The sequence below is a fragment of the Carcharodon carcharias genome, chromosome 12 (assembly GCF_017639515.1).
Source record: "Carcharodon carcharias isolate sCarCar2 chromosome 12, sCarCar2.pri, whole genome shotgun sequence".
Lineage (NCBI taxonomy): Eukaryota > Metazoa > Chordata > Chondrichthyes > Lamniformes > Lamnidae > Carcharodon > Carcharodon carcharias.
In genome coordinates, this window is record NC_054478.1 from 141,023,286 (window position 1) to 141,041,342 (window position 18,057).

Genomic DNA, 18,057 nt, shown 5'->3' on the forward strand with positions numbered 1-18,057 from the left:
TTCAAAACAACTTCAAAAACCAGGGTCTATTCTACAACGTCCACGGAAAAACTGAAGGGAATTGCAATCCTGACATTACCAGATAATCCTGGGGTAACCACAAGCAATACAAAGAAGGGACTGTTAGACAAATAGGCTTTGGCCCTCGGAGCTGACGAGAAGACCAGCCACGGATACAGAGGGAAAGCCGGCAGCTCTCCAATGGCGCATTCTTTCCATCGAACAGATGGCCAGATGTTCCCTTCAACAGCCCGAGCAAGCTTGGATTAGCCCACACATCCAAATCATTCCAGGGAGCTCTTGTGGCGCAGTGGGCCGTGTCCCTGCTCCGGGTTCAAGTCCCTCTCCAGGACCAGACGGCCAAGGAAGGTGTGTTCATAACGTCGGCAAACAGGTCGTCTGCCAAGCTGCAAATCCGCTCAACAGACCCGTGGCAGGCAGTAAGAGAGGGAGGGACTCATGGTCCACCATGCTCCATCAGGAACGGCACCCCTCAAGCTATAGTCCGTGGCTTCAGGCTAGCACGTTCCTGTTATAGGGAAAAAAAGCGATGGAAAATCTAAGCTTTATCTGCCTCTTGGGTCTCTAGATGTGGGAAGTCTTCTAAGCCTATATCGTTCTAGGGATTGAGCCGATGTCTTACATGGTGGTTCAAATGTAATCAAAGTGATGCCCCAATAGTTTCAGGACTGGAGGGATTGGTTATAGCCTCAGATGGTTAACTCTGAATGAATTCAGATCTTTCTGGGTCTCGGTCCAAACCTCACAATGTTCACTGGGCCAACCATGCAAAGCCCAAAACCTTCATAAATGGAACGCGAAGCAGAGACATGAATTATACTAACAATGGCTGGAATTTCTCCACTGCCACCGGCTTTGCCCTGCGGCAGGGCGGGTGAGATAGTGAACTCTCTGTTCACATCGGCGGGACTGGAAGATCCCGCCGGAGTGAGGGACTGGAAAATTCCGACCAATGGAACAGTTGCGGCAACAGCTGGTATTTATATTAACGTCAGGCAGCATCCAAAGGCAATTCACGGAGAGATGGAAAGGAGGGCAGGTATTGGGGGGAGGGAGATTAGATGGAGGTAACCACAACAGGGAAAAGATGGGTAAGTTTACAGGGGCCATTTCATAGGGTAAGACTGAGATGGCTGAAAGCTCTGCAACCAATAAGGGTCAAAGGGAGGGGGGCACGGATGTAGAGAAGGGTGGAGTTGGAGGAAGAGAGCATTCAGGAGGGGGTATGGGACCAGAGGAGGTTGCAGAGAGAAAGGCCTAAGGAGGAATTCAACATGGATTTGAACTGTAATAAGTTGGGGCTTGAGAGCCAGTATAGATCAGCAAGGATGAGGTAATGGGTGAGAGTGACATGGTGGAAGACAGAATATGGATGGTTGTGTTTTGGACAAGTTGAAGCTTATGTAGGGGTTCAAGATGAGAGGACAAGGAGATTATTGGAGTAGTTGGTATCTGAAAGTGAAGAATGCATAGATAAAGGTCTGTGCGGGTGTAGGAATAAAGGTGGGCATTGCAGTACCAATGGATATGAGTGGTCTAGGTGGTGAATTGAATATGGGGTTGAAAACTAAGCAAAGGAGGGACCATCCTGGATGGCCTGACTGAGCCTGATAGTGCAGCCAAGAAAGGGACAGAGACATGAGGTGGCAGTATTTTCGATTGCGGCCAAAGACAGTGGCGCTGGTCATCCAGTTATTGAGCTGTGGGAAGCTGAACTCTGGAAGACAATGTGACAGCACGGGGCAGTCAACGAGGATGTCAATTATAACCTCCCATGGTCCACAATCCAATTATCTCTCTTGCCAAAATTAGCTTGCAACAGAGTCTTACAGGAGGTTTAACATCCCACAGGCACCGATATCCCTCTGTCTGATACGCAGATTAAATGCAATTTACATTGAACAGGATTCAAGCCCCACTCCAAGGACCTGGGCATAAAATCCAGGCTGACAAAATCCAGTACTGAGGGAGTGCTGCCCTGTCGGAGGTGCCGTCTTTCAGATGAGGCATTAAACCCCATCTGCCCTCTCCATCGGACATCAAAGATCCCATGGCACTATTTCGCAGAAGAGCAGGGGAGTTCTCCCTAATGTCCTGGTCGATATTTATCCCTCAAACAACATCACTAAAAGAAATTTCTTGGTCTTTATCACATTAAAGGGAGACGTGGCATAATCACTGCACTAGTAATCCAGAGGCCCAGGCTAATGCTCTGGGGACAAGGGTTCAAATCCCATCATGGCAGCTGGTGGAACTTAAGTTCAATTAATAAAATTTGGAATAGAGAAACTGGTCTCAATAATGGTGACCATGAAATGATCATCGATTGTCATAAAAACCCACCTGGTTCACTAATGCCCTTTAGGGAGGGAAATCTACCATCCTTACCTGGTCTGGCCTGCATGTGACTCCAGACCAACAGCAATGTGGTTGACTCCTAACTGTCCTCAAATGGTGTGGCAAGCACTCAATTCAAGGGCAGTTAGGGATGGGCAACAAATGCTGGCCTTGCCAGCAATGCCGACATCTCATAAAAACAATAGGCTTTTTAAAAAAGAGATTACTGTGGGATCTTCTTGTGCATACATTAGCTGCTGCTGAGTTTCCTTCATTGCAACAGTGACTACACTTCAAAAATACTCCATGGGCTGTGAAGTGCTCTGGGACATCCTAAGGTCTTGAAAGGTATTACATATTATTTCCATGAACTTGTCTTCATTCTTGCCCTCAAAGTATGGCCGCACCGCAAGTCAGAGGCCAAAACTGGGAGCCATGGGCTGTCCATCGAATCCCATTAGCTGCTTGCAGGGCTCCCTCTGCAGAAGGAAATAATTTGAGTATTGCTTAAAAAAAATGCAATGCCTTGACCAATCAGAGCCAAGCTGCCTAGTTTAAATTTCAAACAATGCTTGGCAGTTAACTGTCAGTCACCACCAACTGGTGCATTTGCCATGGCAACACCTCTACCAGAGTCCACTTGCCAACCAATCAGCGTTCTCTTCTCATACAGTATAAATTGATGTTCCCTGTAGATTAGGCATTCTTGCCAATTGTCCTGATGAGTGCAAGACGAAAAACTTTGACAAAAAAGTCTCTTTTTTTCCAGCAATACTCAAGTCCTGTACGATCAAACTACTATGGGGAAATAATTAAGAAAGGAGAGGGCAGAATCGAGGTGGCAGGTGAGCTGGCTGTGATTTAGTTGGAGTCTAGCATCACTGAAAACGTTTTGCCCGCTGGCTTTTTTGACAAAAATTTACATTTTTCTGTCAGCGCATAAACTGAACCCATTCACTCTTCGAGTAAGTGCAGGTAACACACAAAAAGCAGCAACAACTGCCCGGAGTTAGCAACACTGGGGGTGCTACCTCAGCAACTCTCGTCCTTACCGTCTGGGTTCCTCTTCCATATCCACTCCCATAATCTCCTGAAGCCTGTGGGGCAGAAAGACACAAGTTACCATTCAACTTTGCACCAGATCCGAGCGGTGATGAATTAAACACTCCCTTAAATTCACAAGGGACCACTGAGAGCTTGACAACTGACCAGAAGTGATGGGGGTCATGAAGCAGCTCCAGTGACCCAAACAACTAACGCAGCAAATTCATCTGAAAAAGAAAATATCCCAGGGTCGCAGGCTGAACTCGGAAAGACTTAAAGGCTGTCGATTTGCGTTTGGGAATTTAAAAATAAAAAGCACTCAGAGCTGAGCCGCTGTGGCAGGCCTCATCTGGTGCGGTTACGCTGACTCACTCGCTTGCGTCGAGCCAGAGCTGAACCTGTTTCAGGCGGGGATGGAAAGAGGGCTTAGTGGCAGGAGCAGGCCATTCAGCCCTTTGAGATGACCTTTGACAAGAGGCAGCTACCGTTGGGGACCATCAGGGTTCGAGTCGAGTTATCCCCTCAGCTCGTTCTGATTGCCTGCGGGCACGAGTGAGAAAATTCAGACGTTCTCTTTCCTAAATCAGCCTGCGTTTTTTTTTTTAAACCTGGTTTGTCACACCTCTCACAGGAGGTCACCATGGTTTAGGGTCAGTCCTGCAGTGTACACTGGCATCACTTTACAAAGGATGGGGGAGGGGAGTTGAGAGGGTGCAGAGGATTTTACCAGAATGGGTCCAGGGCTGAGGGGGATTAGCTAAAACGATAGATTGTTTGCCTTCGAGCGAAGGGTGAGATTTGATACGGGTGTACAGGGTTATGACAGGTTTGGTTGAGGTAAACAAAGTAAAGCTACTCCTATTAGCAGATGGTACAAGCATTAGGGAGCACAGGGCTAAGCAATCCCACAATCAACAGATCAGATCTAAGCTCTGCAGTCCTGCCACATCCCAGTCATTAATGGTGGTGGACAATTAAACAACTAACAGGAGGAGGAGGCTCCACAAATATCCCCAGCCCCATCAGCCCAGCACATCAGAGCAAAAGATAAAGCTGAAGCATTTGCTACAATCTTCAGCCAGAAGCGCCAAGTGGATGATCCATCTCGGCCTCCTCCAGAGGTCCCCAGCATCACAGATGCCAGTCTTCAGCCAACTCGATTCACTCCACGTGGTATCAAGAAACGGCTGAAGGCACTGGATACTGTAAAGGCCCTGACAATATTCCAGCAATAGTACTGAAGACTTGTGCTCCAGAACTTGCCACGCCCCGAGCCCGGCTGTTCCAGTACAGCCACAACACTGGCATCTACCCAGCTGTGTGGAAAATTGCCCAGGTATGTCCTGTACACAAAAAGCAGCACAAATCCAACCTGGCCAGTTACCACCCCAACAGCCTATTCTCAATCATCAGTGAAGTGATGGAAGGTGTTGCTGATGGTGCTATCAAGCAGCATTTACACTGTAATAACCTGCTCACTGATGCGCAGTTTGGGCCCTGCCAGGGCCACTCATTACAGCTTTGGTCCAAACATGGAAAAAAGAGCTGAATTCCAAAGGTGAGGCAAGAGTAACTGCCCTTGACAACAAGGCAGCATTTGACCGAGTGTGGCATCAAGGAGCCCTCGCAAAATGGGAATCAAGGGGAAAACTCCCCACTGGTTGGAGTCATACCGAGCACAAAGGAAGATGGTTGTGGTTGTTGGAGGTAAATCATTTCAGTCCCAGGGCATCACTGCAGGAGCTCCTCAGGGTAGTGTCCTAGGCCCAACCACCTTCAGCTGCTTCATCAATGACCCTTGCTCCATCATAAGGTCAGAGGTGGGGATGTTTGCTGATGATTGCACAAATGTTCAGCACCATTCACAACTCCTCAGATACTGAAGAAGTCCATATCCAAATGCAGCAAGACCTGGCCACTATGGAGGCTTGGGCTGATAAGTGGCAAGTGACATTCACGTCACACAAGTGCCAGGCAATGACCATCTCCAACAAGAGAGAATCTAACCATCTCGCTTTGACATTCAATAGCATTACCATCACTGAATCCTCCCACTATCAGCATCCTGGGGGTTACCATTCACCAGAAACTGAACTGGACCAGCCATATAAATACTGTGGCTACAAGAGCACGTCAAAGACTGGGAATTCTGCGGTGAGTAACTCACCTCCCGACTCCCCAAAGCCTGTCCACCACAACACTCAAGAAGCTTTACACCTAGGACAAAGCAGCCCACTTGACTGGCACACCATCCACAAACATTCACTCCCTCCACCACCAATACACAATAGCAGGAGTGTGTACCATCTACAAGATGCACTGCAGGGACTCACCAAGGCTCCTTCGACAGCACCTTTCAAACCCATGACCACTACCATCTAGAAGGACAAGGGCAGCAGGCACATGGGAACACCCCCACCTGGAAGTTCCCCTCCAAGTCACACACCATCCTGAATTGGAAATATATCGCCGTTCCTTCACTGTCACTGGGTCAAAATCCTGGAACTCCCTCCCTAACAGCACTGTGGGTGTACCTACACCACATGGACTGCAGCGGTTCAAGAAGGCAGCTCACCACCACCTTCTCAAGGGCAACTAGGGATGGGCAATAAATGTTGGCCCAGCCAATGAAAGAATTAAAAAAATGAACATTTTGGGCGAGAAATGTAGGGGGATGTGAGGAAGAACATTTTCAGCCAGTGAACGGTGATGTCCTGGAGCATGATACCTGCAAGGAGGCTGGAAGTGGGGGCGATTTCAAAAGGGAAATGAATAGGGATTTGAGAGAAATAAACTTGCAGGGCTACGGGATTAGGGAGAGGGTTGGGATTGACTAGATGGCTCTACTATCTGCTGGCATGGGCTCAATGGGCCGAATAGCCTCCTTCTGTGGCCTTAATAAGTCTATGACAAGCGTATGAAACAGGCCAGATGGCCTAGAGGCTCTTTGCCTGTCACTCACTGTTTATCTGTTGGTTTGCCTGGAGCTTTGGAGAGGCCTCAATTAGAACCACAGGCGACTGGGAGACCGTGCCTCCCCTTGGGACTTCAACTGTGTTCAATTCTTTTTTTTAATGGGCCTCCAACTGGGACCTCGTAGAGAAGCAGTGAGTTAGATTCCCAGCGGCGCTGGTGGTAACTGGGCTAACTCAACGTTAAAAAGACTAGGCCAAATGGGACTGAGATTCCCAGCTTCCGCAGCAAGAAGCCGGAGCTGTACTCTGTTTCCATTCGAGACCGAGAGGGGAGCGATCGTCGGGGAAGTGCAATGGGACGGGAGGTGGGGCAAAATGCAAACTGGTCTTAAAGAAGCACATCTCCTTTAGACAAGCTGCACAGTTAATGGGGATGGTAAGGAATTCTGCTGCTCGGTGTGACCTGTTTGGGAGGGTCAGCACTTTGGCCATGGGGGGATCTGGGTAACTTCTGTAAATCTGAAACCCCGAATTGGGCTCATCAAGAAGCTTTGATCAGGGATGGGCGAGGGGGAACGGAGTAGGGAGCTAGGAGAGCATGTTATGATGTCAAGACTGCCTGCAAAAGCTACAATTCCAGCAACTCCCATGGTTACGTGTGCACAGAACCTGCTCGCCTGTTGTCGTGGAACAGCCCACAGAGCCATGGCCCAACTGGGGGCACTCTCACCTCTGAGTCACAAAGCTCCGGGTTCAAGCCCCACCCCAGGGCTCGAGTGCAAAAGTCAAGGCTGACGCTCCAGTACAGTACTGAGGAAGTGCTGCACTGTCTCTCGAATGAGACAATGAAGTGAAGCCCCACCTGCCGGCTCAGTTGGATGCACAAGATTCAGAGGCACTATTTCAAGGAAGAGCAGGGGGAGGTCTCCCTGGTGCCCGGGCCAATATTTATCCCCCAAGCATCACAAAAACTGATTATTGTTTGTGGGAGCTTTCTGTTGATTGGCTGCCACATTTCCTACATTACAACAATGATTACACTTCAAAAAATACTCCATTAGCTGGAAAGCACTTTGAGACATTTGGTGGTCATGAAAGGTGCTACATAAATGCAGGCCCTGTTTTCTCAACTTTCAAATGGCCAACGTTCCAGGGGAGGACAAAGAAAACACGTCAAAGAAGCTCTGAAGCTCTCCTTTAAACCTTGCAGCTTTGACATCAATGACTGGGAGGGGCTCACTACCAATCGTTCAAAATGGCGGCAACATGTCCATCAAGCTGTGTCACGCTTCGAGTCCCAGCACCTTAATGATGAGACGTAACAGTGACAGAGAAGGAAAGAAATGGAAGCAAATCCTGCCCTCTGGGTCCCACTACCTCGTGAGATGCCCTGTCCCATGTGTCCAAAGACATGTGGGTTGAGATTCGGCCTGTTCAGTCACATGATGACCCATGGCAGAAACCTGCGACCCTGAGTAGACATCATCGTCGAAGCAAGGGGCAGCCAACAATGGTGATGCTATAAATACAAGCCTGTGTTTCTTTATTGAACTACGCCATAAAACAGCATGGATGAGGGAGTGAAGAGAAACCACTTATAATTTCCTCAAACTCTGATATTCAGGACCTCAGGATCACCGTTGAACATCGGCTGGTTTGGAGAGGATGGAAAAGGAGGCACTTGCATTCAGTAGGTTCCTTATTTAAGATATCCTTGATGCAGCGATCTCACTCTCTTTCCCGGCACTGTCGCAGCAGCTCTCCCATCAAACCGAACGCCCACACTCCAGTGGCCTGACTTTTGCAGCAGTTCCAAAACCAAGCAATTACAACCAAGTCAAGATTATGGGGAGGAGCTGGAATGGCTGCACATCAAAGCAGTTGGCCAGTTTGTAAATGTTACAGTTGGGTTTTATTACCTCAGTGCTTTAACTTTGCTCTTATGATATAACACCCCAGGCAGCTTCGAACACAAGCACCCAACTGTAACTTGACCGCAAGAAGCGTTGCTTGTTCTTGAAGCTGAAGTTCCCCCTCCGGTGGCCCTGGGAAGATGCTTTCCCACTTTTAATCACATTGGGAATAGAATAGTCGGACATTTCCCAAAGGCGAAAGATGCTCATCCTATTTATTTTTTCACATTCGGCAGTCCCTTCCAAATCCACGATCCAACCACCTAGGAGAACAAGGACAGAAGAGGAATGGGGAACACCACCAGCCCTCACTCGCTCACCATCCCGACTTGGAATCATATCGGCCAGTCCTTCACTGTCACTGGGTCAAAATCCTGGAACTCCCTCCCAAACAGCACTGTGGGTGTACCTACACCACATGGACTGTAGTGGTTCAAGAAGGCAGCTCACCATCACCTTCTCAAGAGGCAATTAGGGATGGCCAACAAATGTTGGTCTTGCCAGCGAAGCCCCACATCCTAAAACCTTTTTCTTTAAACTCTCAAAAGCTTGAAAAATCCAAATTCAACTTTTGAAGATATTGCTCATATCATATGGTCTCACTGGGTGCTCTCGTATGTCTTCATGTCAGGGAGAGCTGCTGAGTGTTTATTGACAAACTCTGCACAAATAGGGTTTTTGTGGGAAACCAGTGAGAGTGAGCTTGGAAAAGCAAACCTCAAGAGCCTGGAAGATGGAGTATGCGGGGGCAACCGGAACTGGTGACTGTTGTTTTACATCAAACTGTCTTCAATCTGAACAAATCCGTTCTTTCATCATCCACTGCTGAGTATTAATAGAGCCTAAAACCAGCTTAACCTTACTGGCTCTCACCTTTTGGATTCCACCCTGACCCTCGGCATAGTTATGCGCTAAAAGAAGGCAAAATACTGTGGAGACTGGAGATCTGAAATAAAAACAAAGTGCTGGAAAAACTCAGCAGCCCTGGCAGCAGCTGTCGAGAGAGGGAGACAGAGTTAACATTTCGAGTCCAATGTGACTGTTCTTCGGAACTGAAGAGAGGCAGAGGCTTTATGGTGTCGAAAAGGGGGTAGGGTCAGGCGGAGCAAGAAGGGGAGGTCAGGGATAGGTTAGAGGGCAGGAAGATTAAATTACAAAGGGGTCATGGAATGAAAGGCAGAGTGGGAATGGTAGGAGTGGTGTTAATGGCAGAATAAAGGTCAGCACTGTCTAAAAGCAAAATAGCAGAATGTGTGAATTGCAGAATAAAGGTCAATGCTGTCTGAAAGCAAAACATGAGAACAAGGTGCACACGGGCATTTGGGAACAAGATACAGACTGGCACTAGGGGGAAAGAGATACAAAATGGAGGACAAGAGTTCATGGTTGTGCATAATAGATCTCCATGGTTGACCACCTCAACACCTCCGCTGGTGCAAACTAAACTTTGGATGGGTCAGATATGGTGAAAATCTCTCTTAAATTACAGCTTCTTCCAATCATTTATTCTCAGAGTAGGCCCTGCTCATCCAATCCCCTTCCACCCAAACCCCTCATAACATTTCTGTTCCATATATTTAGGCCATAGGTTTTTATCACCTGTACCTGCTCAGTTCCATTCAAGATTCAAGCTATAGCCTTAACTCCAGGTTGACACTACATAACCTCTACCTGTATGTTGCCCCTGCCTCTGCTCCTTGCACCCTCAAATGGCTCTCCCTTAACCGAGAAGCTGCACTATGTGCCAGCAGCTACCACAGGCTTTCATGGTGCCGTAGAGAATTAGTAGGTAGTGAATTTTCCGAAAACCGGGTTGATTGGCAAAGGTGGTGGGATAAATGGATCCCAAGCCAGGTGGATGAAACAGACATAAATACTTTTCTTAATGACAGGTTCATATACAGATGCAGCATTACATGTGTCTGCCTCCATTACAAAGCCAGTTTCCCAGCAGTCTCTCTTTATAAGTGCTCTAAGTACTTAGTTAGGCATTGCTCTTCACCTGTGTATGTTAACAATATAATTAAGAAACTATTAACATGATAGAGGGAGAAAGGGGTGCGAGATTACTTTTGCATTAATTTACCATAAGGAGGACAGACTGACAAGCCTGAATGACAATTATGGGACACGGGGTGATGGAGGGATGGGTGGTAGGCACGTGGTGAGAAAACTGCTGGGGCCACAAGTCTGCCTTCACCAATCGGCTACAAAGCTCACCTCCACTGCCTGGCCAGGAATCAAAACTCAAACGCAGATGTGGAGCTCAGCAATTCACATTAATCAAATTGCTTACTGCAGCCTTGGGATATCTTTAGAAAGGAACATTCAAAGCCTCTGAAATGTGTTTATTCTAAGCAGAAAACTTGAGGAAATAATGATTCATCACAGCTTGTGCCAGCTTGATTTTCTTCTCCCCCCGTCCTCCCTCCCTTCACTACTCTAGGGACCTGACCCAATGTCATTACAACACTCCGTGTCCAATTCAGAACTTCCAGCAGAAGATAAAACAGCCAGAACAAAGGCTAACGTCACCGAGTTCAACATTAACTGCATCATATGACACAACATACAATAGATATATGTGAATATATTATATACATAAATCAAATGATATGGGCTTTAATACAAAATGCAGATCTTTCATTTTTATCGTGTAAGTGAAGGAAATCTGTATTTTGCTTTGTTTTGTAATTACTTCTACACTGAGACGTTCATAATTGTGCAACCCTTTTATTATTTTGACTTTATTTTTATGTTAATGATTGTTTATAACTATGTTATGAATTATAATTACTTGCTTTATCTGTATCACCATCACAACTTGGCACCTGCCATCAGATGGTGTCTGGCATCTGTCTCAGTTAGTCAGTCTGTCGTCTGTATCAGTCAGTCTGTCTGTCTGTTTGTTGTCTGTATCAGTCAGTCTGTCAGTCTGTCATCTGTATCAGTCAGTCTGTCTGTCTGTCATCTGTATCTGTCAAGCAGTCAGTCCAACTGTATCAGTCAGTCTGTCTGTCTGTCATCTGTATCTGTCAAGCAGTCAGTCCAACTGTATCAGTCAGTACATCTGTGGCAGTCAGTCAGTCACAGTAAGTAAGTCGCAGCCCGTGTCAGTCAGTTAGTCAGTCAGTCAGTCTGTCTATCTAAAACCAGACTGGAGCCTGATGGTTCAGTTCAGTGGGAACACCGACATTGTAAGATTCATTCAACTCTTTAAGGAAGGCGACAACGCAAACCAACTGGGTTTCTTACACCCGATAGTTGAAGGCGATGGTTTCACTTACCTCCCCATCATCATCCTCCTCACAGTAAATCCTGGCTGCCAAAGGGCTCCCTTTTATCTTCAGATCCGAGATAAAGCCCTGGAATGAAAAGGAAACCGCTTGACATTAGGCTGTGGTTGTGACTTGTGGCAACCTGGACTCGACTCCTCCTTTTGCTCTAAGTGCTACAGTACTCAAGTCAGTCCACAGGGTTCTCCGTCCCCCAGTGCTGTGCAGCAGTGCCAGGCTGTACAGATCCCATTCCCAACGCCACCAAACCCCATTGCCCAACAACACGCAGCTCCGTCAGACTGTGCAACCCTGCGCCCACAACACCACAATACAGCCACTTCAGACACACAAAAAGGTACAGTGCTAAGTGCACAGTTCCCGAAGGATCCCATTCTCCAAACTATCCCTCCACAGATAAAAATGTGCACAGAGTGCCCACCTGCTCTTAATATCTTAATGCCGAGTGTTTGAACTGACTGCACCACAACTACAGCTTGAAACCACTGAAAGCCTCATACATGAATGCATCTGAAAGAGAACAAGAGGGTCCATGTCTGAAACCTAGTGTCAGTGATGGCTCGGTTGGTAGCACTCCCATGCCTGAATCAGAAGATCCCTGATTCAGCTCCCACTCTAGAACTTAAGCACAAAATCCAGGCTGACCCTCCGGTGCAGTAATGAGGGAGTGCCGCACTGTCGGAGGTGACTTCCATCTGATGAGGTGTTGTACCAAGGGCCCATCACCCTGCTCGGTTGGACGTCAACCATCCCATGGGAATATTTCGAAGAACAGTTCTTCCCAGTGTCCTGGCCAATGTTTATCCCTCAACCAATATCAAAAAACAGATTATCTGGTCATTATCCACATTGCTGTCTGTGGGAGCTTGCTGTGTGCAAATTGGCTGCTGCGTTTCCTACATTACAACAATGACCACACTTCAAACAGTACCTCATTGGCTGTAAAACGCTTTGAGACAACTGGTGATTGTGAAAAGCGCTATATAAATGCAAGTCTATTTTTCAACTGGTCTAGAATCTTTCTAAAGGGCTTCTAAAAGTCACAAAGGAAAATGCTTAGGCTGGAGGGAGTACAGTGCAGACATGATGGGCCAAATGGCCATCTTCTGTGCAGTAACAATTTGTGATTCAGTGAAACATGGGGGCCTCCCTGCCACTTCTTTGCTGCAGGCAGTGATAATCACTTCACTCAATGTTGTGTCTGTGGACAGATGGGGATTGTGCCGGGCGCTAACATTACAACTGCCCATTCACCACACCGTTGTGAATCCACGACTGTTGCAGGGCTGCAACCTATCATGTTGTCCCGACTGCTACTTGGACAGGATGGCCCATTATTGAAGAAGGTCAAAGTCTGAAATGAATGCTCCCTCTCTCTCCTGTCACATTCCTGTCATCTACAGAGAACTGTAGTTGAATCTCCAGAAATATTCACTTTCTTTCAATTATTTTCAAAGAATAGTATGGAATTCGCCTGCCAGGATAGCTGTGTTAGATGTGGGTTCATAAAATGAGCCAGCGTGTGGCGGTGGGGAAGAAATGAGTGGTTACGCTGTGAAGAAGGGAGCCAACCATCATGACATGAAGGCCGGGTTGTGGGAGGGGGAGGGGGAATGGTGGGGAGGGAGAGGGGTGACTTGGTGGGGGGGGTGAGAAAGGGTTGGGAGCTTTGGAGAGGAGATTGCACTTGGCTTTGACCAATACACAGTATAACTAACGTCTATCAAGCTTAGATTGCTTGCTGTGGTGTGGATAGCACCCGGCCTCTCATTCACGGAATGGGTCTACCTTGTCTCAAGTGTCCTTAAACAAGTCAGCTTCTTCAGCAGGTCACCGCTGTGGCTGGGTTTGTAATCTTAAATTGACTTACTGCAGTTTGTGTCGAGTTCTGTTTGCTGAGAAACTGCTGAAAAACAGGGGCAGGGAGAAACAAAATGGAAGCAAGCCCACTGAAGGGTTAAAAGGCAAACACACTCAGTGACTGGCTGAGGGCAGGTGATGTCATGGTCTCGCGGATATTGTGTGCAGTTGGGGTGTCTAAAGATAAAGGAGTTATGGAGGAAATGGACAAAACAAGGGTAAATAACAAGGAATGGACACTTTCAACACATGGTCCTGCCTCTCTCAGCTCACCTGAAACCCTCATTCACGCCGTCATCACCTCTCGACTCGACTATTCCAATGCTCTCCTGGCTGCTCTCCCACATTCCTCCCTAAGCTCGAGGTCACCCCAAAACTCAGCTGCCTGTGTCCCAACTCGTAGCAAGTCCCATTGCCCTGTCACCCCCTGTGCTCGCTGACCTACGTTGGCTCCTGGTCAAACAACGTCTTGATTTTAAAATTCTCATCCTTGTCTTTCAAATCCCACCGTGGCCCTGCCCATATCCCTGGAATCTCCTTCAACCCCATAACCCTGGGATCTGTGCTCCCCTAACTCTGGCCTCTTGTGCCCTCTCAATTATAATCGACCCACCTCTTGGGTGGCCGCGCCTTTGGTTCCTGAGGCCCCAAGCTCTGGAATTCCCTCCCTACAACTCATTCCCTCACTTTCCTCCTGTAAGACGCTCCTCAAAACCTTCCTGTTTGACCAGGGCTTTGGCCAGCTGACCTAATGCCTCCTTACATGGCGTGGTGCTGTACTGAAGGTCTTCCAGTCGAACTGGTCCACGGGCTTCACACGGTGGTCAGGTCTTTGGAAGGGCTCAACCCCAGGCAGAAACGGTCACGCAAATGAGCAGGGCAGCTGGAACTGCCAAGAGACCTCGCACTGGACACTGGCGCTCAGATGCTGAGCAAGCTCCAGTGAGCTTGCCAAAACCGTCTCCGGTCACAGTTAGGTCTCATATGCTCGAAGCGGATTGGCCGCACAGAACTTGACCCTCGCTGAAAGAGAGTTGAAGGAGTTTTTCAACTCGGACTCACCAGGACAAATGCAGGGATACCAAATCTGCCAAAATCCCGAATTTGGTCCTTCCGCCTCTCTCTCAGCTCAGCCGAAATGTCCCTCCTGGCAGCAATATCAAGCTCTGAACCGCCAACGTGCCTTCTCAATTACCTACACCACACGGACAGCAGAGGTTCGAGGTGGCGACTCTGCCCCGCCTCCTCAAAGGCAATTAGGGACGGGCAATAAAAATGCCGGCTCAGCCAGTGATGCCCCCCCACCATCCTGTGAAAGCATATTTAAAAAAAAAATGACAAAGACAGAAGGACCAAATTCAAGATAGCAACACGATAAACTACAGTGATCGTCTGAAATTTGGTATTCTTGCATTTGTCCTGATGGGTGCTAGGTGAAAAGCTTCGGCAACACGTCTCACTTTTCTGAAACATGAAAGCTATAATTCTTGAAACAGCCACCCAATGGCTCCAACCACACAGGCACTGGCTGTGGAACCTTTCATGTAAATTAGGCATTGACCAGCCTGTGGGCGCAGAGGACAGTGCTGCACCTGGAGAAGAAAAACGCTGGGAATTTACAGCCGCTTGCTCGGCGGACGAGGGGGAAGCGGTGCTTCAACAACAACACCAACAACTTACAATTAAATGGCGCCTTTCATGTTGTGAAACATCTGCAGGCGCTTCACAAGAGCATCAGCAGATGTAGGTTATCATCAAGCCATATGAAGGGAGACCCAAAAGCTTAATCAAAGGATTAGGCTCTGAGGGGTATTTTGCAGAGAGGTGTGAAAGAAATCGGGGGGGGGGGGTGGGGGGTGTGTGTGCAAGAGGCCAGATTTGGAGGAGCCCAGAGGTCTGGGAGGGCTCTGGAGCTGGAGGAGATTACAGAGATAGGCAAGGCTGAGGAGTTTGAAAACAAGGGGGAGAATTTTAAATCGGAGGCATTGTCGGACCAGGAGCTGGCGTAGCTTGGTGCGAGCGTCCAAAGTGAATGTGGATGACATTGTTCCTACGCAGGGTCTGACATTCTTGCCTGCTCTTCTTTCTGGCCTTAATCATATTGGCTTCGCACGCCCTGGAAGTGGCTGCCCTCTCACTGGAGGCGGAACAGGGTTCACAGCTCCATGTGCCCCGCTGCAGGGGAGTCCCATACAGCGTGTAAGAGACGTGTGATTTTCTTACCTCCGTGTCACATCCACGTGACCAGCCGCCAGCTTGTCCCGCACGCAGGGCCTCTCCAAAAACAGAACTGCTGGGTCTTTACCGAGGGCCGTGCACTGTGGGGGGACATCAGTGAGGCTTTTACCGACTGGGCATCTGCAGCCGTGGTTGGCAGATGCCAGTGCCACGTGAAAATGGGACCTGAGGAAACTTAGGATCTAGGGCATAAAAGGAGGCCATTTGGCCCATCATGTCTGTACCGGCCGAAACAGAGTTATCCAGTCTAATTCCGTTTTCCATGGTCTGGGGCCCTGCAGGTTATGGCAACTCAACTGCGTATTCAGGCGGGTTTTTTCCTTAAAAGCGGTGAGGGTTTCTGCCTCTTTTCAGGCAGTGAGTTCCAGGTCCCCACCGCGCACCCCACCACACATAAAAACAAACTCCCCTCAACATTGCTCTCATCCTTTGGTCGATTACTTTAGACTGGATTTTCGTGTGGGCTTCAGGATCCTGACATCGGAGCCAAATGTGAGGGGCGGGGCTGGGGGGGTGGGGGAGGGGTGGTTGAGAAAGCGGGGTGGGGTTGTTGTGGTCCCGAGCCAGCAGTGACATAATCTTCCCAGAGGCGGCCTCCTCACTACCGACACAGAGGGGCTGTGCGGAAGGCTCCCGGGGCCGGTAGGGCTATCAGGATGGAGGTGGGGGTCGGGGGGGGGGGGGGGGGGGGGGGGGTGGTGTGGGGAACTGCTCCGCCAGGTCCAACAAGGCCGGGATTCCAGCCTTCCATCCAGGTGGGCCTGCATCGCGAGACGGAGCCTCTGGCTCCCCTTGGGCTACTGCAGGGAAGTTGCCTGCCAAAGATCTCTGCACACAGAGGGTTGGGGGGGTGGGGTGGGGGGGTGTTGGGGGGACTGCTCACTGCTGGCAAACCCCTGGTGGAGCTGCAAAGTCACCTCCGATTGGGTACTTAAGCATCCAAATTGGCTTCCCACCTCCACGAAGCAGGCAGCCAATACCTTTATAAGCCCACCCCTGGGAAAGCTCCCTGGAGACGGGAATGTGTCGGGGTGATCTTCCGATGCGGCTTCTCTCTATTTCCCTCGCCTCCCCACCACCCCCCCCCCCCCCCCCCCCCCCCCCCCCCCCCCCCCCCACTGTCTCACTTTGGCGGTCGTCGGCAATTGATGTGATTTTAATTATTAGCTACACATGAATAGAATCTTGGTTTTATTAATGGGGGCATAGAGTACAAGAGCAAGGAGATTATGCTGAACTTGTATCGGGCACTAGTTAGTATTGTGTACAGTTCTGGGTGCCACATTATAGGAAGGATGTGAGGCCATTGGAGAGAGTGCAGCAGAGGTTTACAAAAATGGTTCCAGGGATGAGACACTTCCGTTATGAAGATAGATTGGAGAGGTAGGGGCTGTTCTCCTTGGAGAAAAGAATCTGAAAGGTGTTTGGTAGAGGTGAAACAATGTAAAGGTTACACTGATCCGCACACCATTCAGAACTCGCTTTCATAAACCACTGAGATGATGCCGCCATTAGGTGCGTGCACTGATTTATTGAATAATCACATCTGGCTTTCCAACTAGTCCCACATTGCTAATGGCGAGCGCATTGGACAACACAAAGCTAAACAGGTTAAGGGGCCATCTTCTCTCCATCCATCCTACTTACAACACAAGGATTGCACATCTTAAACCATCACCTCCTCCCTGTCCACACACTTCTCTCCCTTTTCACTCGTTCTCTTGTATTACCTTGCAAGGCAGTTGCAATAACAGCCCCCACACATACCATGCATTAACTACCTTGTTTTCACCGAGCTCAGGATCAAATGAAGAGAATTATGCATTCTCTTTTTCCCTCTAGTTCACATCAATTAGCCTGCACTATACCAGGTACCTTGTGTCAGAGAAGAGCGAGCATTGGCTGTGGCTGCTTTGCAGCACTCTCGCCTCTGAGTCAGAAGGTTGTGGGTTCAAGTCCCACTCCAGAGTAATTGAAGATAAAATGCAGGCTCGGACTTCAGTGACAGTACTGAGGGGTTGCTGCACTGTCTGCAATACCGCCTTTCTGATCAGACATTAAACTGAGGCTCTTTCTGCCTTCTCAGCCGGACATATTCGCATGAGCTGAAGGATGGCAAGGCCAAATTTTACCCCTCAATCATCGTCACTAAACACAGCTTAGCTTGCAATTATCACCTTGCTGTTTGTGAGATCTTTCTCTCTTTCGAAATTGGTGCACATCCCAGAGGAGAGGAATGATCAGGGTTTCTCTCTCCAGTTAGATATCCAAAAAAATGTTCTAGTCCTTTGTTACAATGGGAACACTGTTCCCATGGGAATGAGGCAGAGCCGTTCCCATCAGTACTAAATTACTCCCTTCCGTAATGAAGGCCCAATTTAGCTATGACCCCAATTACATACCAAAGAGACAAGCCGTAGCTTACACAGTAAA

At 48.6% G+C, this 18,057-nt stretch overlaps 1 protein-coding gene across 1 annotated transcript in view; it reads right to left on the reverse strand.

The window, feature by feature from the left end:
- The window catches only part of LOC121284739 (collagen alpha-1(XVIII) chain-like), a 224,916-nt gene that overhangs the window by 180,410 nt on the left and 26,449 nt on the right, over nt 1–18,057 (reverse strand). The window contains exons 4-5 of the mRNA XM_041200291.1: nt 11,518–11,595; nt 3,411–3,455 (exon numbers count right to left, since the gene is read on the reverse strand). Of these exons, the coding sequence (XP_041056225.1) occupies nt 3,411–3,455; nt 11,518–11,595 (123 nt within the window). The remainder of the gene's footprint in view (nt 1–3,410; nt 3,456–11,517; nt 11,596–18,057) is intronic.